The following is an 18,412-nucleotide window of genomic DNA, read 5'->3' as shown; positions in this document are numbered from 1 at the left end:
AGTTAAAAAGCAGCAGCTCTCTGGAAAGGGTTGTGGATTACACACTCCCCGAGATCTGTTGTACTCACGTAATCATGGAATCATAGAATCGATTGGGTTGGAAAAACCCTCCATGATCATCAAATCCAACCCTTGGTCCAACTCCAGTCCCTTTACCAGATCATGGCACTCAGTGCCATGGCCAAGCTCAGTTGAAAAACCTCCAGGGATGGGGAATCCACCCCCTCTCTGGGCAGCCCATTCCAATGCCTGAGCACTCTCTCTGCAAAGCATTTTTTTCTGCTCTCCAACTTCAATTTCCCTTGGCAGAGCTTAAGTCTGTGCCCCCTTGTCCTATTGCTGAGTGCCTGGAATGGCTTGGGCTGGAAGGGACCTCACATATAATCCAGCCGGGACACCTCCCACCAGTGCAGGTTGCTCCCAGCCCTGTCCAACCTGGCCTTGGACGCTCCCAGCGAGGGGGCAGCCACAGCTTCTCTGGGACCCTGTGCCAGGGCCTGCCCACCCTCACAGGGGAGAATTCCTTTCCATTATCCCATCTCTAACCCTGCTCTCTCATTTTGAAGCCATTCTCCCTGTCCTTTCTGCACCTCGGGCAGTGAGTGATTCCTTAACCCACTTTCCCTGCCAGCTCTCTGTGGCTGCCCAGAATCCTTTAAAAAGCCTTCCCTTCTGGTCTGTACCACTTGTTAAGCTCAGCCACCACCTGGAACTGTCACTTGTGAGTACCTCACACCTTCTTTTCCCCACACGCCTTTTATGCTCCGTAACAGTGACTTTTGTTGCCCTCTGTTATGTCCAAATAGCAGAATCTCCCTTAACCTCCTGAGCAGCCTGAGGTCACCCCCCTCCCCTTGGTGAGATCCCTGTTGTGGGCTTTTTTGTTGGAATGAGTGGGCTGGATTCCCCAGAGAGAGGAATTTCATACAATTACAGAAGGGTTTGTGTTGGAAGGGAAATTAGAGCTGATTCAGTCCCACCCCCTGCCATGGCCAGGGACACCTTCCACTATCCCAGGTTGCCCCAAGCCACATCCATGGACACTTCCAGGGATGGGGCAGCCACAGCTCCTCTGGCCAACCTGTGCCAGAGCATCAAAGGGAAAAATTTAATCCCAATATCCCATTTAACCCTTCAGTCACCCTTCAAATCCCTATGGGGCGGCAGCGGAGCCGCCACACCAGGGGCTGCAGGGCGGGCGCTCTGAGGGGGCTCGGGGCCCGCCATGACACCCGCCCCGCCCGCCATTTCCCGGCGGCCCCCGCGCCTTCCGCGCCGCCCTCTGGCGCCGGGCGGGGCTCTGTCGCGACTCCGCTGTCTGTCGCGGTGCTGGTCGCGGATCGGGTGCCGGTCGCGGTCCCTGCAGCCGGAGCTCGGGGGTCGCCGCCCTCCCGTCCTGCGTTCACCGGTACGGAAACACTGTTTGTTGTGTTCTGGAAGGGTTTCCCGGCGCTGTTCTGCTCCCCCGCAGCATTTTGGAGCTGTTTCGAGCATCGCTACAGCATTAAAAACCTGTTTAAATAGCGCATAAGGCCCTTATCACTCTACAACTATCTGAAAGGATGTTGTAGCCAGGTGGGGATTGGTCTCTTCTCTCAGGCAACCAGCAGGAGAACAAGAGGGCAGAGCTTAAGCTCTGCCAGGGGAGGTTTAGGCTGGATATCAGGAAGAAATTCTTTGCAGAGAGAGTGCTCAGGCCTTGGAATGGGCTGCCCAGAGAGGTGATGGACTCACCATCCCTGGAGGTTTTTAAGGTGAGACTGAACGTGGCACTGAGTGCCATGATCTGGTAATCAAAGTGGGGTTCGATCAGGGGTTGGACTTGATGATCTCAGAGGTCTCTTCCAACCCCACGGCTTCTATGACTCTATATCGATATTATAATAACATATTACATTATATATATAATATATAGTCAGCTTATACTATGATTTTTATCACTCCTACCTTTTTGCCATTATTTTACAATTTAACACTTCTATAATTATCCTTATTTTACCGGTTTTATAATTATTTTCTATTTTTTATCATTGTGTCATGTTTATAATTTTATCCTTTACAATCCATTTTGAAAGGTGCCCTTTATTCCCCAGGCTTTAATTTTTGGATGCTTTAGGGAATTAATTGTTGTTCTGGAATCATAAGGGAAGTTTTGAAAACATCCTTAAGATGTTTTAATTAGATAATAATTCTAATAATTTGTAAATAAACAATAACCTTCTAGTTTTAATTAGATATAGATGAATATGTGAAGTGCTGTAGTAGCATTAAAATCCTCCAGCCAATGTGCTTGCTGCTTTTCATCCTCTCTAATTACCCTTGATAATCAGCATAGCTGAAATTGGGCTCTTATCCTGGTAATGCATTTTATAAACACCCTTAGAAACTTCTGGGGATAGAGTTGAACATGTTAACTCTGAGCAGAGCATGGAAAAAGAAGGTGGTAGTGATGGTGTTTGAGGGGCTTAGAGAGGATGTTTGGCTGGTCTAAGGGGTCAGAATTCCATGTAAGTGCTGCACAGCCATGAAGGATCCCAAGTTAACCTGCTGCTGGATCATCCCTGTGAGTGACTGAAGGGTTAAATGGGATATTGGGATTAAATTCTTCCCTTTGATGCTCTGGCACAGGTTGGCCGGAGGAGCTGTGGCTGCCCCATCCCTGGAAGTGTCCATGGATGTGGCTTGGAGCAACCTGGGATAGTGGAAGGTGTCCCTGCCCATGGCAGGGGATGGGACTGAATCAACTCTAATTTTCCTTCCAACATAAACCTTTCTGTAATTGTATGAAATTCCTCCCTCTGGGGAATCCAGCCCACTCACTCCAACATCCTAGTTGGTCCCAGAAATAAGGGCAGTCTGAACCTCTCCATCTTTATTCTACCCAAAGTGCTTCCAAGCAGCTTTGAACAATAACAACAGCACTAAAATTGAACAAACTTTACTGAATGTAATGATTTTTCAAGAACTGAGTTTACTCTTTGCTAATGACTTGTTATTTGATGATATTTTGATATTTGAGGTATTTATGTCCATTCTAATGATTCCTTCACCAGTACAGTAATTTCTGATTTTTACTGGTCTGGCAGCAGCAGAGAGAGCCAGGATGAGGCAGGGGAGATAAATTAAAGCTGCTTGGGAACAATTTCTAGTGCTGCTCTAAATATTTAGGAATACAATAAGAAATGGGATGATTATGCTTGCCTTGAGGCCCTTAAATGGGAAGACATCTCCCTGAATTTTTCACCCACCAGGGCATACAAGGAGAAAGCAACTCAGCTAGGGGTTGTATGTCTTTGCAGCACTCAGTGAGAAAGGTATTTATCCTAAATTCTGGACTATGTTCTATGTGTGAGAGTGTATTTTCTTTGTTTTGGGGCCTGGGGTCTTCAGCAGAGCAATTCTGTGGCCTTCTAGTACAGGTTTTAGTGGTCTGTTCACCAGTACCTGAGAGCAAATTGAAATTAAACATTAAGCTGTGCTTAAAGGTTTATTGGTGCTTAAAAACTTTGTGGATTGGACTCTGAGTGTTGTGAATTACTCTGAGTCCTGCAGAGCTCAGGCTTAGATCCATGCCCTCTGGAATATGATGGGCTAGGAGCCCTGCTGTGCTTGGAGGTCCTGTTAGTCCCCTGTCTTTGTTTTTCTGTGCTTGCAGAGTTTGAGTGGAGCATGGAGCCTGCATTCCCCCCAGGACCAGCAATTCCTGCAGAAAAGAACTCACCTGTGCCACAGAAAAAGTTCCATGTCTTGGTGGGAGTGACTGGAAGTGTGGCTGCTCTGAAGCTGCCCCTGCTCGTCGTGGAATTGCTGAAAATCCCTGGGGTAAGAAAAAGCTCTTGGTGGAGCTTTGTAAGGTTGGAGTTACCCTGTTTGTTAGGAAAGATCACATGGCTGCTGGAATGAAAAGTGCTTCCTTGGAACCCTTTTAGTTTAACAATTTTTTTGGAGGAGAATACCTCTGGATTTAAGATTTGATTATTTTTTCCCCTATCCTATAACACTTGAAAAGGTTTTGCCTTTGGGTGGGTTTTTTTTGGGTGGGTGCTGCTTCTTGCTGCTTCTTCTTCCCTTTGAAGTTCTTTGAAGAACTGCACCTCTTTCTCACCTGCACTGCCCTCTCTGCTGTCCTTGCTGTGAACACGTTTGGCAGGTGGGGACCTGCCCATTTTAGGTTGGCATGAAATGAATCTCTGGCTCCTGTGGATATCTGTAGTGGCTTGGCCTTTTAGGTATGAATAGGCAAGGTCCTCTGAGAAGCCACAGAGCTTTCAAAATTGTCCTCAAGTCTAACCATTCATCTTTTTCTTTCTGCTTTAGCTCGAGGTGAAGGTGGTCACTACTGAGAGAGCAAAGCACTTCTACAATGCTCAGGAGATTCCTGTCACCCTCTACAGTGATGAAGATGAGTGGCAGGTGAGTTCTTGCAAATTGAAGCACTCATCTGAGTTTCTTTGCAAGTAACCACACTTAGTTCTTTTTTAATCCTGGGCTAAGACTCACTCCTTGGTCTGGTAATGTATGTTTGGTATTTGGCTTTTGAAGAACGTGCTGTAAATGATGAAGAAGAAAAAGGCTTCCCTGATGGAGGATTTTGTCCTGCCTTAGCAGACTCGCAGCCTCTCTCACCCCCCTGGGCTCAGCTGCTTTGAGAGGAGTGTCAGGAAGTGTCCAGAAAGCCACTGCAGAGCTGTGGGGAGCTCGTTTGGTGCTTGTCATGAGTCATACACGTCACAAAGGCAGCAACTTCTTCTCCTTAGCTCAGCTGTCAGAGCTGCTTGTCTCTGCATCTCTACATCCTGTAAAATAGCCCTTTCTCCTGACTACAGTTTTGCTGACACACTTTGAGGGTCCTTAAGTGTGAAGAGGTTCGTTGTATAAGCATCAAGATTTTTTTTCCATACATTTTATCCCTGCTTTGCAGTAGTGATCTGAGTACAAGGTGATCTACTCTTACCACTGCTCCTGCCACTGCACTCACACATGAGTATCACTTTTAAGTGGAGACATGCCAATGGAAACTTTCTGGCTGGTCTAGGAGATTGGCAGAGCTGTACTGGAACCCACAGTGCTACAGCTCCAGGCACACATTTCTAGGAACTCTCAGTGGGGTAATAGCAGAGGTGCAGGTCAGGCCTTGAGGTCTGCTGGCACACTGGAAAGCAGGCATGGAGCCCTTACAGTGGGAAACAGTCATAGAATCACAGAATGGTTTAGGCTGGAAAGAACCTTAAAACTCATCCAGTTCCAGCCTCCTGCCATGGCAGGGACACCTTTCAGTAGACCAGGTTGCTCCAAGCCCTGTCCAGCCTGGCCTTCAACACTTCCAGGGATGGGGCAGCCACAGCTTCTTTGGGCAACCTGTGCCAGGGCCTGTCCACCCTCACAAGGAAGAATTTCCTCCTAATCTCTAATCTAAGCCTTCCCTCTGTCAGTGTGAAGCCATTCCACCTTGTCCTGTCACTCCAGACCCTTGAAAATAGTCTCTCTCTATCTTTCTTGCAGGCTCCCTTCAGGTACTGGAAGGCCACGATTAGGTCACCTCAGAGCCTTCTCCAGGCTGAGCAATCCCAATTCTCTCATCCTTTCCTCATAGCAGAGCTGCTCCATCCCTCTGATCATCTTGGTGGCTCTGCTGGACTCATTCTGACAGCCTGCTCAGCATCTCTTTGAGAGATATTTCATTCTGACAATAAAACTACAAGAAAAAAATAAAAGTGAGTGGAAGAGATAGGAGGGGTGTTCAGGAAGCCCCAGCTTTCTGGATGCTGTCTCTTTGTTGTGATTCAGAGAAGGAGCAATTTGTGGCCCCAGCACACCCTTTGCTGACCTGTGGTTGTGTGTCCTGTAGGGAATTAAGCAGCTGCTTCTCTGGACATCTTCCCACTTAACTGAGCTCTTAAGACCAGGATTTGCTCGAGCAACTCAGGACTTTAGTGAAAATAGAAATATTCACTCAAGAGTGAATATTTCAAGGAGAAGCTTTGGATGTCTCATCCCTGGAAGAGTTGAAGGCCAGGCTGGATGGGGTTTGGAGCAACCTGGTCTAGTGGAAGGTGTTCAGCCCATGGCAGGGACTTGGAACAAGGTGAGCTTTAAGGTCCCTTCTATCCCAAAGCATTCTGTGATTCTAAGAGCCAAGAGAGGAGAAAAGTGCCCAGCTGGCTAAACTTCATCAATCCTGGAGAAAACCAACAGGACTGTTCCCTGCAGTACTTAGAGGATTTCCTTTGCTGCTGTATGATTGTGTATCCTAATTAAAAGTGACTTGGAAAATTAGAGATCTGTACCTCGTGCAAAGCCAGTGGGCAGCTTCACTTCAATGTGACACTTGTAAATCACATGAGTTTCCCAGGAAATGTGCCCCTTGTTTGGTCCTGCCTGGCTTCAGCTGGCTGGTAGGATGGAGCATTTTCCCTGCACAGGTGTGATATGTGCTAAGAGAACTCCTAGGAACAATTCCAAAGCTGAGAGTTGCTGTGGATGGGGAAGCCTTTTTCCTGTTGTGCTGGTTTAAAGGTAACCTGGCAGGAGAAATGAACCCCACTCATGAGAGATTACAAGTCAGAGTTACATTTTAATAAAAAGATTACAATCACTACAATCATACAGATTAAAACTGGTTTTCACCCACAAAAACAGATCTATAACCTGGCACCCTGGGACATAAACAGAACAGTGTTCATTAGCCCTTGTGCTGAGCACCACGTGGTCCCCCTGAGTGCAAAGGGAAAGGAAAGGAAACCTGCTGGTGAGGATGATGGTCACAGTTCTGTCCAAGTAATGATTACAGTCCTGTTGAGGTTCTCCATCTTGTGTCCTCCACAGCTGTGGAAGGGTCGGTCGGACCCCGTCCTGCACATCGAGCTCCGACGGTGGGCTGACCTGATGGTGGTGGCACCCCTGGATGCCAACACGCTGGCAAAGGTTGCCAATGGCATCTGTGACAACCTGCTGGTGAGTAACTGGGGCTCTGCCTCCCACTCCTCTCACCTCTCAGGATTGCCTGACCTTTCCTTCATGGAAACTTGTGCTTCTGCAGCATGAGCTTTACTGGAATGTGATACCAATTAGTCTCAGCTCTGTGAGTTAGTCCAGCTGTGCTGACAGATAGAGGCTTTTGACCCAGGCTGGGAGAGCACTTCTGTGCAGCAAAGGGATGGGAAGGAATGAGGAAATCCAACACATTTCTTGGCTTCTCCTGTAGACTTGTGTCATCCGTGCATGGGATCTGAGCAAACCTCTGCTCTTCTGCCCAGCCATGAACACAGCCATGTGGGAGCATCCCATCACAGCTCAGCAGGTGGAGCAGCTGAAAGGCTTTGGTTACACAGAGATCCCCTGTATTGTGAAGAAACTCGTGTGTGGAGATGAAGGTCAGTCCTTTTCCGTGGCTTCTGACCCTTTTCCTTCCCTCTCATCCTGAAGGGATGTTTGGACAAACAAGCTGAAGCTTTGCCTTGTCTTATTCCTCTTTATTAATTTTTAAGTAGTCTTAAGGGTCCAGGCTTTCAGATGAGCCTGATACTGAACAGAAATGCTTGTTCAAGAAGAGAGATGAAAGAGAAGGAAAGCTCTGCAGTGAACATTATCAGCCTGGGATTTGGGTGTCCTGACTTTGCCCTCTGCTGTGACTGGGGACTGTTTTTATCATGCTTCAGTTCCTGAGCTCTGTCATCGGGATAAAATCTTGTCCTTGAGAGCAGACAGGGAGAAGAGCCCTTTGAAGATGTGGCTGAGGGTGTAGCTGGACACACATTTAACATTTGTTGTTGTTGTTGCCTTGGTTACTTTTCAGCGTCTCAATCGAATTTTGATTTGGGGTTTTGGTATCAGATTTATCTGTGAAGTTAAAGAGGGGGTGGGGAAGGTTGTCACACTCAGATTTGATAGATTTAGCTTGCAGAGCTAAGAAATAGTACTGAAATGGTCTCATTTGCTTTTTAGAAGCTGCTTTAAATGGAGGTATTTTGACTTTTGGGAGGGGTTTTGATACAAACTATTTGGATGAATGGATTTAGTTTGTTAATAAAATTTCAGTGGATTAATAGTCAGTAAAATGTCCCCAGATTCCAGCCATAATAGCAAACATGCTATTACATGTGCAGTAAGATGCTTCTATTTTTATGTAACCACCTCAATCCAGCAGGATTTTAACCACCCTGTCAGTTCAATAAACAATCTGTAGCTAAGCCAGGATGTTATAATGTCCTTCATGGTTAAATTCTAGGGCTGGCTTGGTTTTGGAATCCATAGGAAATACTTACAATCAGGTAAGTGTAGTCAAGTAACTCAGGCATCAAGTGAAGTATCCTGGATGAATCCCCTGGGATTTTAGACACGATTACACCAAATTTCTTCATATCCAGCTCAGCTGTCTCTGCTGTGAGAGCAAACTCCTGAAGGAGTTTAAAAGAGAGGGATGGCACAGACAGCTGTGCTACAAGTAGCCACCTCTGACTCGACTCCACTTGTACTTGTCAGTCAGTTCACAACAAGATTTTCCTGTTGGCAAACACCAGGATTTTCCTGGCTGTTTGTAAGGAAATTATGGCAGAGCAGTAATGGATTCCATCTCTCTGAATACCCAATACTCCACCACTGACTTGTTCACCCCATCCCCTTCTTTTTTCAGGCCTTTCACCCCAGAGCCTCTTCCACTCTCATTTGGGCTTTGTGGGTTCCACAAACTCCAAACAACTAACAGGAGTGAATGGCCTGAGTTCCCACTGCTGAGACAATTTAGTCACCTGTGGGCTAAAAACCCTGAACCTGAGTTTGAAAAGTATTTCAGAGGGAAGCAGCAGCACAGAGTAGATTAGATGTTCATCTGGCAACTAACTAGTTGGGAAGGAAAAGTTTTTCTTTTTGTTCTGTCCAGCACTCAGCCTTCTCCAAGAGTTACTCCCAAGATTCAGGCTGGTGAGAGTCCAGGACAGCTCTCTGTAATGTGGGTCTCACTGCAGAGTCATGGGAAAGGCATGAGACTGAAATCACACAATGTTTATCCTGGAGAAAGGAGGAGAAATAGGGATTTTTGCTCCACACATACTTTTTTTTGGGTCAGTTTTGCACACTTGCCCACACCCTGGATTTCACAACGTGGGTTTGCTCTTACCCTGCAGGTCGAGGTGCCATGGCAGAAGTGTGGACCATCCTGGAGAGAGTTAAAGAGATCCTTGAAGAGCTGGATGTGCCAGGGCAGAGCTGATGTTTTGGCATGTAGATGATGTTTTTGTGCCTTTCTGATGGTTTGGAGATAAACCCAGCAGGAAGCCAAGCTGCCTGTGGGTACTCATGGCATCTGTACCTAGAGCTGCTCTTCAACAGAAGGATTCAACCCTTGTCTTCCAGCTGCTGCCAAACTGAAATGTGGTAATCACCACAGACTTTCAAAAACCAAAGCCAAGAATGTGCTGCTTTAGGGTGACAAACTCTGTGGTATTGTGCAAAGAGGCAGTAAGTTCCTGAGGCTGCTTAGCCCCCGGAACATCACACGTGCTCTCTTCTGAGGAGGCTGCAGAGGGTTTTTCAGCTTCAATGGCTTCCCCAAGAACTTTTGAGAGAGGAGAATGCTGTGAAAATTCTGGTGATGGGAATAATGCCAGCTCCTTCCAGGACAGGTATTTTGGATCATTCATACCTGCTCTCCAAAGCTTGGTCCAGAGCTGTGCTGGCTGCACGTTTCCAGCAGGAGTCACTGTCCAAAAAGCATTTTCCTTCTGGAAACTTAAAGAGCTTTTAGTCCTGTCCCTGATGAATTGCCTCTTGTAGCTGCTCTGGGAGGTGTTTGCTCCTAACAGCTTTCCTAGGTTGTGTCTGCTTGTGTTTTTTGTCAGAGAAAAATTGACAGAAAGACGCTCTCCAGCCCCCAAATTAGCCTGTGTCCTTTTATAACTGTTGCCTAGACAGGCATGCAGACATCAATCTTGTTCCAAAATTTCACCTGCCCATCCATTCTCCAGTTAAGAAATGAACAGGCTGGGCCCTCACAGAAAGCCAGGGTACATGTTTCCCAAGGGAATGGAGACACACTTCACCTGTGATGATCCTTTCAGCTTGAAAATTAACTGATAGACATGAATAAATTGGGAAATCCTGTGCCCTCATGGGCCAGACCAGAGCTCATCCAGTCCAGTCCAGTCCAGTCCAGCCTTTCCTTGGGAATGTGATCTTGCTCACAGAGGAATGGGAGCAAAGTGGGGCTCTGAAACATGCTGCTGTAGCAGAGCACTGCTGACCCACAGAGTTTTTTAGCTAAACCCAAACAAATTTAACACCTTTGGTACAGCATGTGCATCCTGGTGTGGGGGAACCTCCTGCCTGTGGGGGAACCTCCTGCCTGCTGTGGAAGAGGGAGGAAGTTAACAGGTTAGGTTTGCTTACCTTACCAATCCCTGTTTTGGCTCTTCCAGTGACAGAGTCAAAGCTTTTGAGAAGGACCCTTGTGTGAGCAGAGCTTGTGGCTCACACACAGGGCTGTAGTGGTACTGTGGGTGTGAGCTTTGCATTTGGCCTGGATTTATGGTGTGACCTGCCTCACTGGCTCGTGTTCTTACATGATCAAGCTCTCAGTCTCTCAGAGGATATTACTTTAAGCTTATCAAAGGCAGTAATAGAGATGCCATTTGGTTTCCATGAGTTTTGATGGTGGATGTTGTTTCTCCTGCTCACAGGGAAATAAATGTGTATTCTGACAGTTACAACTGTCACTTGCCCTGGTCCCTCCTGTGGTCAGAGTTGCTTATCCTGCCCCCTGGTCCCTGACTTGGCAGCACAGAAAATCCAATAGTGAGATTCCTTATACCAGGACAAAAGACCATGTCCCTGTTAAGAGCCTTCATCTCTTTCAAGCCTGGTTTGCTGGCTTAAACTGCCCCAGAAAGTTGACAAATGAACCTCTGCATAATTGCTGTTATTTTTAATTGGAAGTAAGTCATGATAGCATTCCAGGCTGGGATAAACCTGTGCCCAAACCACCTTTTCTTCAGGGCAAATAGCAGAAACAGCTGAGTTCCTTTTGGGAGGCAGGAGCAGCTTTCAGCCTGGCACAGGCACGGGTCCCCACCCGCGGCTGGGGCGGTGCAGACAGCCTGCAGGCAGGAGCTGTGCCCTGTGGAAAAGGAGAAGGAATAGAAGCTGCGGAAAGCCCTGTGTGCTGTCACCGAGGCTTTAGGAGGGGACTTTGGGACGGTGTTTCCCAGGATGAGGCTTGGGGCAATGAGTGAAGGACCTTATTCCAAAACAGAGCTTTATGCTGGTTTGGGAGGGTCTCCTTAGACACTGAGCCGGTCAATGGATCCCTCAGGGCATTCAGGCTTTAAACTCCTGAAAGCTCTGTGTGTCTTGGGTTCACAGGGGAGACCCGAGATGCTCCCCATGTGCTATTCCTTTTCCACTCTTCATTTTAAGCTGCACACTGATTTTTTGTTTCACTTTCCCATGAAACTCTGGGACGACTGAGGCAGCATCCCCAGGAATCCTGCTGTGTTGCAGTTTCACTGATCCTGCTTTAAACAGTTTCTCTCAGCAGGGTTTGGGAGTGATAAAGAGCTGGGACAAAAGCTCAGCTAAGGCAGCAGCCCTCCTTTCCTGGGCTTGGACGTGACTCTCAGCATCCATGTCTCCTGCAGCTTCCCTTATCCCAAACTCAATGAGATCCCTTAGCTGCTTGAATTCAGGGGGCACCAGAGGAGGATGGAGATGCCATGGTACTGCTTTGGTCTGGCTTTGATCAGGAGTTGGCTCCCCGGCTGTGACTTGTGATGGGAATTGCATCATGCCACACGTCTGTCCCATCCCATTCCTCCATCTTGGGAGCCTGCAGCAGGAAAAAAAGCTCTTAACAAAGTGATAAAACCTCATAATATTTAGACTTTGTGCAGCTGTGCCTCTGTGATGCACCTGGTGCAGGGGCTTTGCACGCCAGGGCTCCGGATTTGGCACCTGCCCCCAGAGTGAGCAGGGATGCCACCCACTCCCCAAGAGAACCTGAGGTGGAAGGAAGTAGGTTTTGGTCCCCAACCACAGCTGAATGAAAAAAAATTAATGATTGTTTTTAATCTCCACTACCTCCAACATTTTTATTTCTCATAGTTCTCTCATCGATTTAAACACATGAGTGATCAGTAACAGAAATTCTTCTGGCTTTTTCTTTTTGATGGGGGTGGGGAAACTGCACAAGAATAAGCATGTAGGTACAACTTCATGCAATGTGTCATTCAGTATGAAATGACATGTCCAGTTCTGGGCTTCTCAGTACAAGAGAGACACCAGGAGCTACTGGAGAGGGTCCAGTGGAGGCCACAAAGATGTTGAGGGGTCCAGAGCATCTCTGTCATGGGGAGAGACTGTGGGAGCTGGACCTGGTCAATCTGCAGAAAAGACTGCGAGGGGATCTCCTCAGTGCACGTAATTATCTCCAAGGGGTGTCAGAGGATGGGGCCAGACTGTTCAGTGGTGCCCAGTGACAGGACGAGGAGCAATGGCCACAAACTAAACCACAAGAAGTTCCACCTCAACACAAGAAAGAACTTTCCACTGAGGGTGGCAGAGCCTGGAACAGCTGCCCAGGAGGGCATGGAGTCTCCTCTCTGGAGACATCAAACTCACCTGGACCCGTTCCTGTGTCATCTGCTCCAGGTGACCCTGCCTGGGCAGGGGGTTGGACTGGGGGAATCTCCAGAGGTCTGTTCCAACCCTGGATTATCCTGCAATTCCAGCACTTTGTATGGAAGCAGATGGACTTCCAAATTCCACGTATCACCGGTAAGCTGCTCGTGGCCTAAACTACCCACTCTGTGGGGCAGCCATGGCTGGTGCCTGTCCTGGTGCCTGTCCTAGTGCCAGTCCTGGTGTTGGTCCTGGTGGTCAGTCCTGATGTCGGTCCTGGTGTTGGTCCCAGTGTCGATGCCGGTGTCTGTGTCACCACTGGTCCCAGTGTCGATCACAGTCCTGGTGCTGCTGCTGGTGGTGGTGTCAGTTCCGGTGTCGATGCTGGTCCCGGTGTTAGTCCTGGTGCCAGTCCCAGTTCCAATGCCAGTGTCGGTGTCAGTGCCGGTGTTGGTGTCAGTGCTGATGACGGTCGTGGTGCTGGTTCTGGTGCCGGTGTCGCTGCCAATCCTGCTGTCAGTCCCGGTGCCAGTCCCAGTGTTGGTCCTCGTGCCAGTATCGGTGCCGGTGTCGGTGCCAGTGCTGGTCCTGGCGTCGGTGACAGTCCCAGTGTCTGTCCCAGTGCCAGCATCGGTGTTGGTGCCAGTCCTGGTGTCTGTCCCGGCGGTGCCGGTGCCAGTCCCGGTGTCTGTTCCAGTGCCGGTGTCAGTGTCGGTGCCAGTCCCGGTGCCGGTGCCGGTGTCAGTGTCGGTGTCAGTGTCGGTGTCAGTCCCGATGCCGGTCCCAGCCCCGGTCCCGCCCCGCCCCGCCGGGCACCCGGAGCGGCCCCTCGGGCGGAAGGGGCGGTGCGGAGCGGGCGCTGGGGCGGGTGCGCGGCGGAGATGCCGGTGAGTGGTGTGTTTACCGCGTGTTTACCGCGTGTTTACCGCGTTTCCCGGCCCTTTCCCGGCCGTTCCCCGCCGTGCCGGGGCCCCGCGGGGCCGGGGCTGCCGAGAGTCGTGGCGGCCCCGCTGAGCTGCCCCGGGGACCCCCGGCCCGGCCCGGTAACGCCGTGCCCTTCTCTCGCCCCTCCCAGCTGGCCAAGGACCTCGTGCATCCCTCCCTGGAGGATGAGAAGAGGAAGCACAAAAAGAAGCGTCTTGTGCAGAGCCCCAACTCCTACTTTATGGATGTGAAGTGTCCAGGTACGTATTGGCAATGTTCATGCCTTAGAGAAGGAGCGAAACTAATTTTGGATACTGTTCACCTTCATAAAACAGCTGGGTATTTTATATATTTTTAAATCTAAATTTAGTTTATCTGTTCTGTAGAGAAAAATGTTTGTATATTGCCTTGGGGTTTTTTAAGTGTTTTCAACCTTTTTCAAAACTTAATTTAAAAAATGAGTGTTTTGTTTTGGAGGTCTGACATGAGGTTTTTCTTGTTTGTTTTTTTTTCTTTATGAAACCCTTGTAAGTAGGGAAAAAACCCAATGCCCTGGATTTGCATGTACAGAAAGTGAGATATAGCACGAGTTTCAAATAGAAGACAACATTGTTTTCCTCCTTTTGTAAAGGTGGTTGATTTTGGAAGAGCAGCTGGAAAAACTTGTGACAAGGATATGTGGAGGGATATTGCACATTTGCAGAGGCAGCAAAGCAGCCGCAGCTGCCTCTGTCACGTGGTGTGTTAACAACTGAACTGCCACGCAGCTCATACACTGGGCTTGTATTTCAGGTGTTGCTGTGTCCACTTCTCACAGATTCTCGTTACTTTGGCTCAGAGACATCTGTGTAATCAGTTTGTCTTTATAAACTGAACCCTGGGAGTGTCTAACACCGTGACAGGAGTGTGTTCTGCCATGAACAGCTGCTTTGGCCAGCCAGCTACATCCATGGCAGGGCATGAAAAGTGCCCCGGGTGGTAACTCCCTGCCCAGGAGCTGCTGCAGTGTAAGATCACAGCAGTAACAAAAGGCACAGACTTATTTCCAAAAGGGATCTTCCTGACCAGGAGCAGATTGATGTCCTCAGGTTTTCTTATTATCTTAGTCTTTATTAGTAGCCTGGGTTTCTAAGAGGCTCTAAGACATTGTTTTCCATCTGAAAGTGAGGTAAATTCATCTAAACTTTTTGAAACCTTTAAACACATAGATGTTTGAAGGTTCAGCCACTTTTTTTTGACCCTTCATTCCCACCAGTGTGCGTGAATTCACACACTGTGATACAGTTAATGTCAACGCAGACCCACAGGTTGTGGGTTATCTTTGTTATTGTTGGGTTAATTGGTTTGGAGTTTGAGGGACACACAGGGCAAAGCAGGAGGGCCTCAGGAATGACAGAGTCCTGTGCACAAGGCACTGCAAACAGCAATGGCCTTGTGCCTCCCTCAGTGCTGCTGGAAATCCCTGCCTTGTTACTGAAAAGGATTGGCCTCAAAAACCCTCTCATCAACATGAACCTTCACATTCAATGAGGGCTGAACTGTTTGTTTTGTTTAAATTGTAGCTGTTTGCAGTTTTCCACAAAGTTAGATTTGTGCAGTGATTTAAACAAAGCAGGGATCTGTTATCCTGTCTCATGGCTCTTGTCCCTGCCAAGCAGTGCTCTTGTCAGAGAGCTTTTTGAGGTCACCTTCTCACATATATTCTGTCTTAGCTTTCTGGTCCACACATGCTGCAAATGGAATCTATACTCACCTTTACCTATTTATTTTCTATATCCGTGTCTACATTAAATCCTTTACAAAGTTTTCTCTCTCCAAAAATGTCTCTTGGCTAATTAGAAATACTTTTCAGGGGAAGAAAAATAAAACCCCTTTTTTAAGCCATGTATAATTCATGTCATTCTTTCTTAGTCATGGAATTTTTAAGCTGTAGACAGAAGTGTTGTGTGAGGAATTAGTGGAGTTACTCTGTGCAAGTCTTCTCATCTAAATGTTAACTTTACAGAATGCAACCAAGCACCTGCCTTACCTGTACCAGTTACTAAACAGAAAGCAAACACAGCTTGGAACAGCAGTGTTTGCATTCACAGCTGCCAGACTCTGTCCACAGCAGTGTTCTCCTGTTACAAGTTAAATATTTCTCTAGGGAGATGTGTTCTGTTCAGCAGGGAAGGCCAATCCAGAACTGCTGGACATGTTTGGAGGAGACATATTACAGGCAAATTAAGGCTTGGCAGCCTCCAGGCTCTGTTGATTTTAATATGTGGAGTCACCAGTTTCATTACCTAACTTGCTCTCCTGTGCATGGAAGGAAAAGCAAGTACTTCAGACCACAACAATGATTTGCTTTGTCTTACTTGGTATATTGTGCAATTAAATATAGATGCATTTTTGGACAGCTGTGCTTAGAGTATCTGATTGAATACCACACAATAAAACCATGCTAGAAACACCTAATGGAGAGTTTAATAATGCTGTTTTTCAGGATGCTACAAGATCACCACTGTGTTCAGCCATGCCCAGACAGTAGTTCTGTGTGTAGGGTGCTCCACTGTGCTGTGTCAGCCTACTGGGGGCAAAGCCAGGCTCACAGAAGGTAAGGGGCAGTGTTAGACTGCCTAAATATTCTGCATATATAAATGCATTTTATAGCCTGCAAATATTTTAGGTCTGATTTTGGAAGCTGATATTGGGACACTTCCTTTGCAAATGGTTTAGAGTCAGCCAGTAAACACAGTAGTGGGCCCTGAATTGAGAATTTTAATTCAGATCCTTGTTTTAAAAGGCAGCCAAACAGCTACATTGTCAGAAAACACACTTCATTTTAGGTGCTTTGACTTGGCATTTTTGTTAGCTTGTGTAATAAAACCTGCTGTTTAACTCTGGGCTGTGCTTAGAGTGTGAAAAAGCACCATCAGAGCAGTAGGGTGCTTTTGCCAGGCTGAAGTGGTTGTGTGCCACTGGAGTCAGGGCTGGCTTGCCTGCTTGTTTTTAAACAGTAGCACTGTAAGGCAGTTCCCTGACTCATGTTCCTTAATAAAAATTGTTTTGTATAAATTATAAGGGGACAAATAACCACTGGCAATTATACACAGATAACTGGTATAAATGTACATGTAAAATGGACTGGAATCGCTTTAGGGTTTAAAAAATTAAATTCAGATTTTATTCATTCTTGTTTAAAGGACAAAAGATAAACATGTATGCAAATTATATGGGCAATTTTTCAAGGCAGTCCAATATTAAGGACTATTCACATCTATACTGTGTGTTTGCTTTACAGGCTGTTCATTTAGAAGAAAGCAACACTGAACACTTCAGCATGTGGGTTTGGATCTGTGTTCCTGAAAGCCTTACCAGTTCAAAATGCCTGTTACTACAGCAATGTAATTATGATTGATTTTGTAAAAATTACCTGCTATTGCTGACTAATCTGCTGGAATCTCTTTTTCAATAAATGATTTGAAGGGCAAGTTTTTTCTTGTAAGTTTGCAGACAACTGAGTTCTATTTTTATAATTTTACTTCCTTGGACTTGCTGCATCTTTGGTAATCATCAACCACAATGCATATAGTGACAGAAACTGCTTTAAGAATGCATTTTGTGTATTTTATTACTGCAACTGCCCCAACTGCAAGGGTTGGAAAAGCTGGATAGATTTAAAATGCTTATTTGCTTTCAGTGTAATCCCTTCACCATGTTGGGTGGGTAACATGGTGGTAAATAAAAATGTCAAGTTATTCACCTGTGTCCAGCTGTTCCTCTGGAATGCCTGTTTTTTCCCTGCCTCTCACTTGGTCTCTAGACTGCATTTGATATTCTCTACACAAAAAAATAAAGGAGTTCTTTGCAAGACACTGAAAGCACTCAGTGTAGAGAAGGATGTGGTATAAAAGCCACAGAACTGCAGTAAGAGCTGTGAATGGTATCCAGGCATTAAAAAACCAGTACAGCAAAACCATGCATATTGTCAGTATTGAACACTGACATAATGCAATAAAGAAACAGGTTTTAATTAGTTTTTGCAAAAAAGAAACAGGGGTTTCATTAGTTTTTTAAAGCCTTTCTGAGTGGCTGCTTAAAAATGGATTTTGTTTTTATCCTTGAGAAAACATTCAAACAAAACCCTACATACATGTATCTTATTTTACTAAATAATATTTCAAGTTATGTATCAATATTGCTTTCAAAGGATCAGATGTCTTGGTGAGCTAATTAATGTTGTGAGTTTCTATTTAACCAGCATTCTTTTAATGGCTTTTAAAACCTGCACATTTCTAGTCAATAAAAAAAACAAGCCAACAATTCCTGGTATTACAATTAGTTGCATTTGCAAGGTAAGTTTTATTTCAGTTATTTCAGACAGTGAACACTTGTAATTACTAGATGCAAAAAGTAGGTGTTGATACAGAAACAGATGTACCAGTATAGGCCTTTTAAGGAAAATGCAGTTTTCTGTCAGTGCCATACCATGTATTCACAATAAAGGTTAACTCATGATAAGTTTATCATGACAGCTACTCTTAATTGCAGTTTCCCATGTGTCATGCCAGTCCATCCAATAACTGCTTTTAGAACAAAGGAGCAATATTTGTTCACCTGTGACCTGAACACAGATGCAAAGGCCAGACTGATTCCCAGTCTCCATCTCTGCCTTCTCTTCCTCTACCCTAAAAGGTAAGAACTCGTGATTAAGTAAATACCATGGCAGAGAATGTCAGTGGCCCATTTTGTTGCAGGTAGTGGGAGATGAAATGTGGATATCAAGGCAGCTCCAGTGCTGCAGATGTGACAGCAGAGGGTTATGGGAGGTACAGTGGAAGAGCACGGGATGCATAGAAAAAGTGGGTGGCTACATACCCTATATGGGGAGTGAGAC

The 18,412-nt window shown here is 46.5% G+C and overlaps 2 protein-coding genes across 5 annotated transcripts; both read left to right on the top strand.

The window, feature by feature from the left end:
• The first annotated feature begins 1,296 nt into the window (after positions 1-1,296).
• LOC139678207 (phosphopantothenoylcysteine decarboxylase-like) lies at positions 1,297-12,829 on the top strand. 4 transcript variants are annotated; one of them, XM_071568869.1, is made up of 7 exons: positions 1,297-1,408; positions 3,656-3,822; positions 4,318-4,413; positions 6,826-6,954; positions 7,205-7,373; positions 8,228-8,270; positions 9,123-9,202. In XM_071568869.1, exons 2-6 carry the CDS (start codon positions 3,670-3,672, stop codon positions 8,251-8,253), a joined length of 573 nt encoding a protein of 190 aa, XP_071424970.1. In that variant the 5' UTR covers positions 1,297-1,408; positions 3,656-3,669; the 3' UTR covers positions 8,254-8,270; positions 9,123-9,202. The 4 variants fall into 4 exon arrangements, with proteins under 4 accessions (XP_071424970.1, XP_071424968.1, XP_071424969.1 ...); XM_071568867.1 differs by lacking the exon at positions 8,228-8,270 and having other exon boundaries at positions 9,123-12,823; XM_071568868.1 differs by lacking the exons at positions 1,297-1,408; positions 8,228-8,270 and adding an exon at positions 1,670-1,754 and having other exon boundaries at positions 9,123-12,825.
• A 609-nt stretch (positions 12,830-13,438) lies between these two features.
• Positions 13,439-17,283, top strand: RPS27L (ribosomal protein S27 like). The gene is made up of 4 exons (XM_071568871.1): positions 13,439-13,496; positions 13,685-13,793; positions 16,019-16,129; positions 16,817-17,283. The coding sequence occupies exons 1-4, from the start codon at positions 13,491-13,493 to the stop codon at positions 16,843-16,845; spliced, it is 255 nt and encodes an 84-aa protein (XP_071424972.1). The 5' UTR covers positions 13,439-13,490; the 3' UTR covers positions 16,846-17,283.
• The last annotated feature ends 1,129 nt before the right edge of the window (positions 17,284-18,412 follow it).

This window comes from Pithys albifrons, chromosome 13 (assembly GCF_047495875.1).
Source record: "Pithys albifrons albifrons isolate INPA30051 chromosome 13, PitAlb_v1, whole genome shotgun sequence".
Classification (NCBI taxonomy): Eukaryota; Metazoa; Chordata; class Aves; order Passeriformes; family Thamnophilidae; genus Pithys; species Pithys albifrons.
The sequence above is the reverse complement of the archived record's forward strand: the minus strand, read 5'-3'. Positions and strand labels throughout refer to the sequence as shown.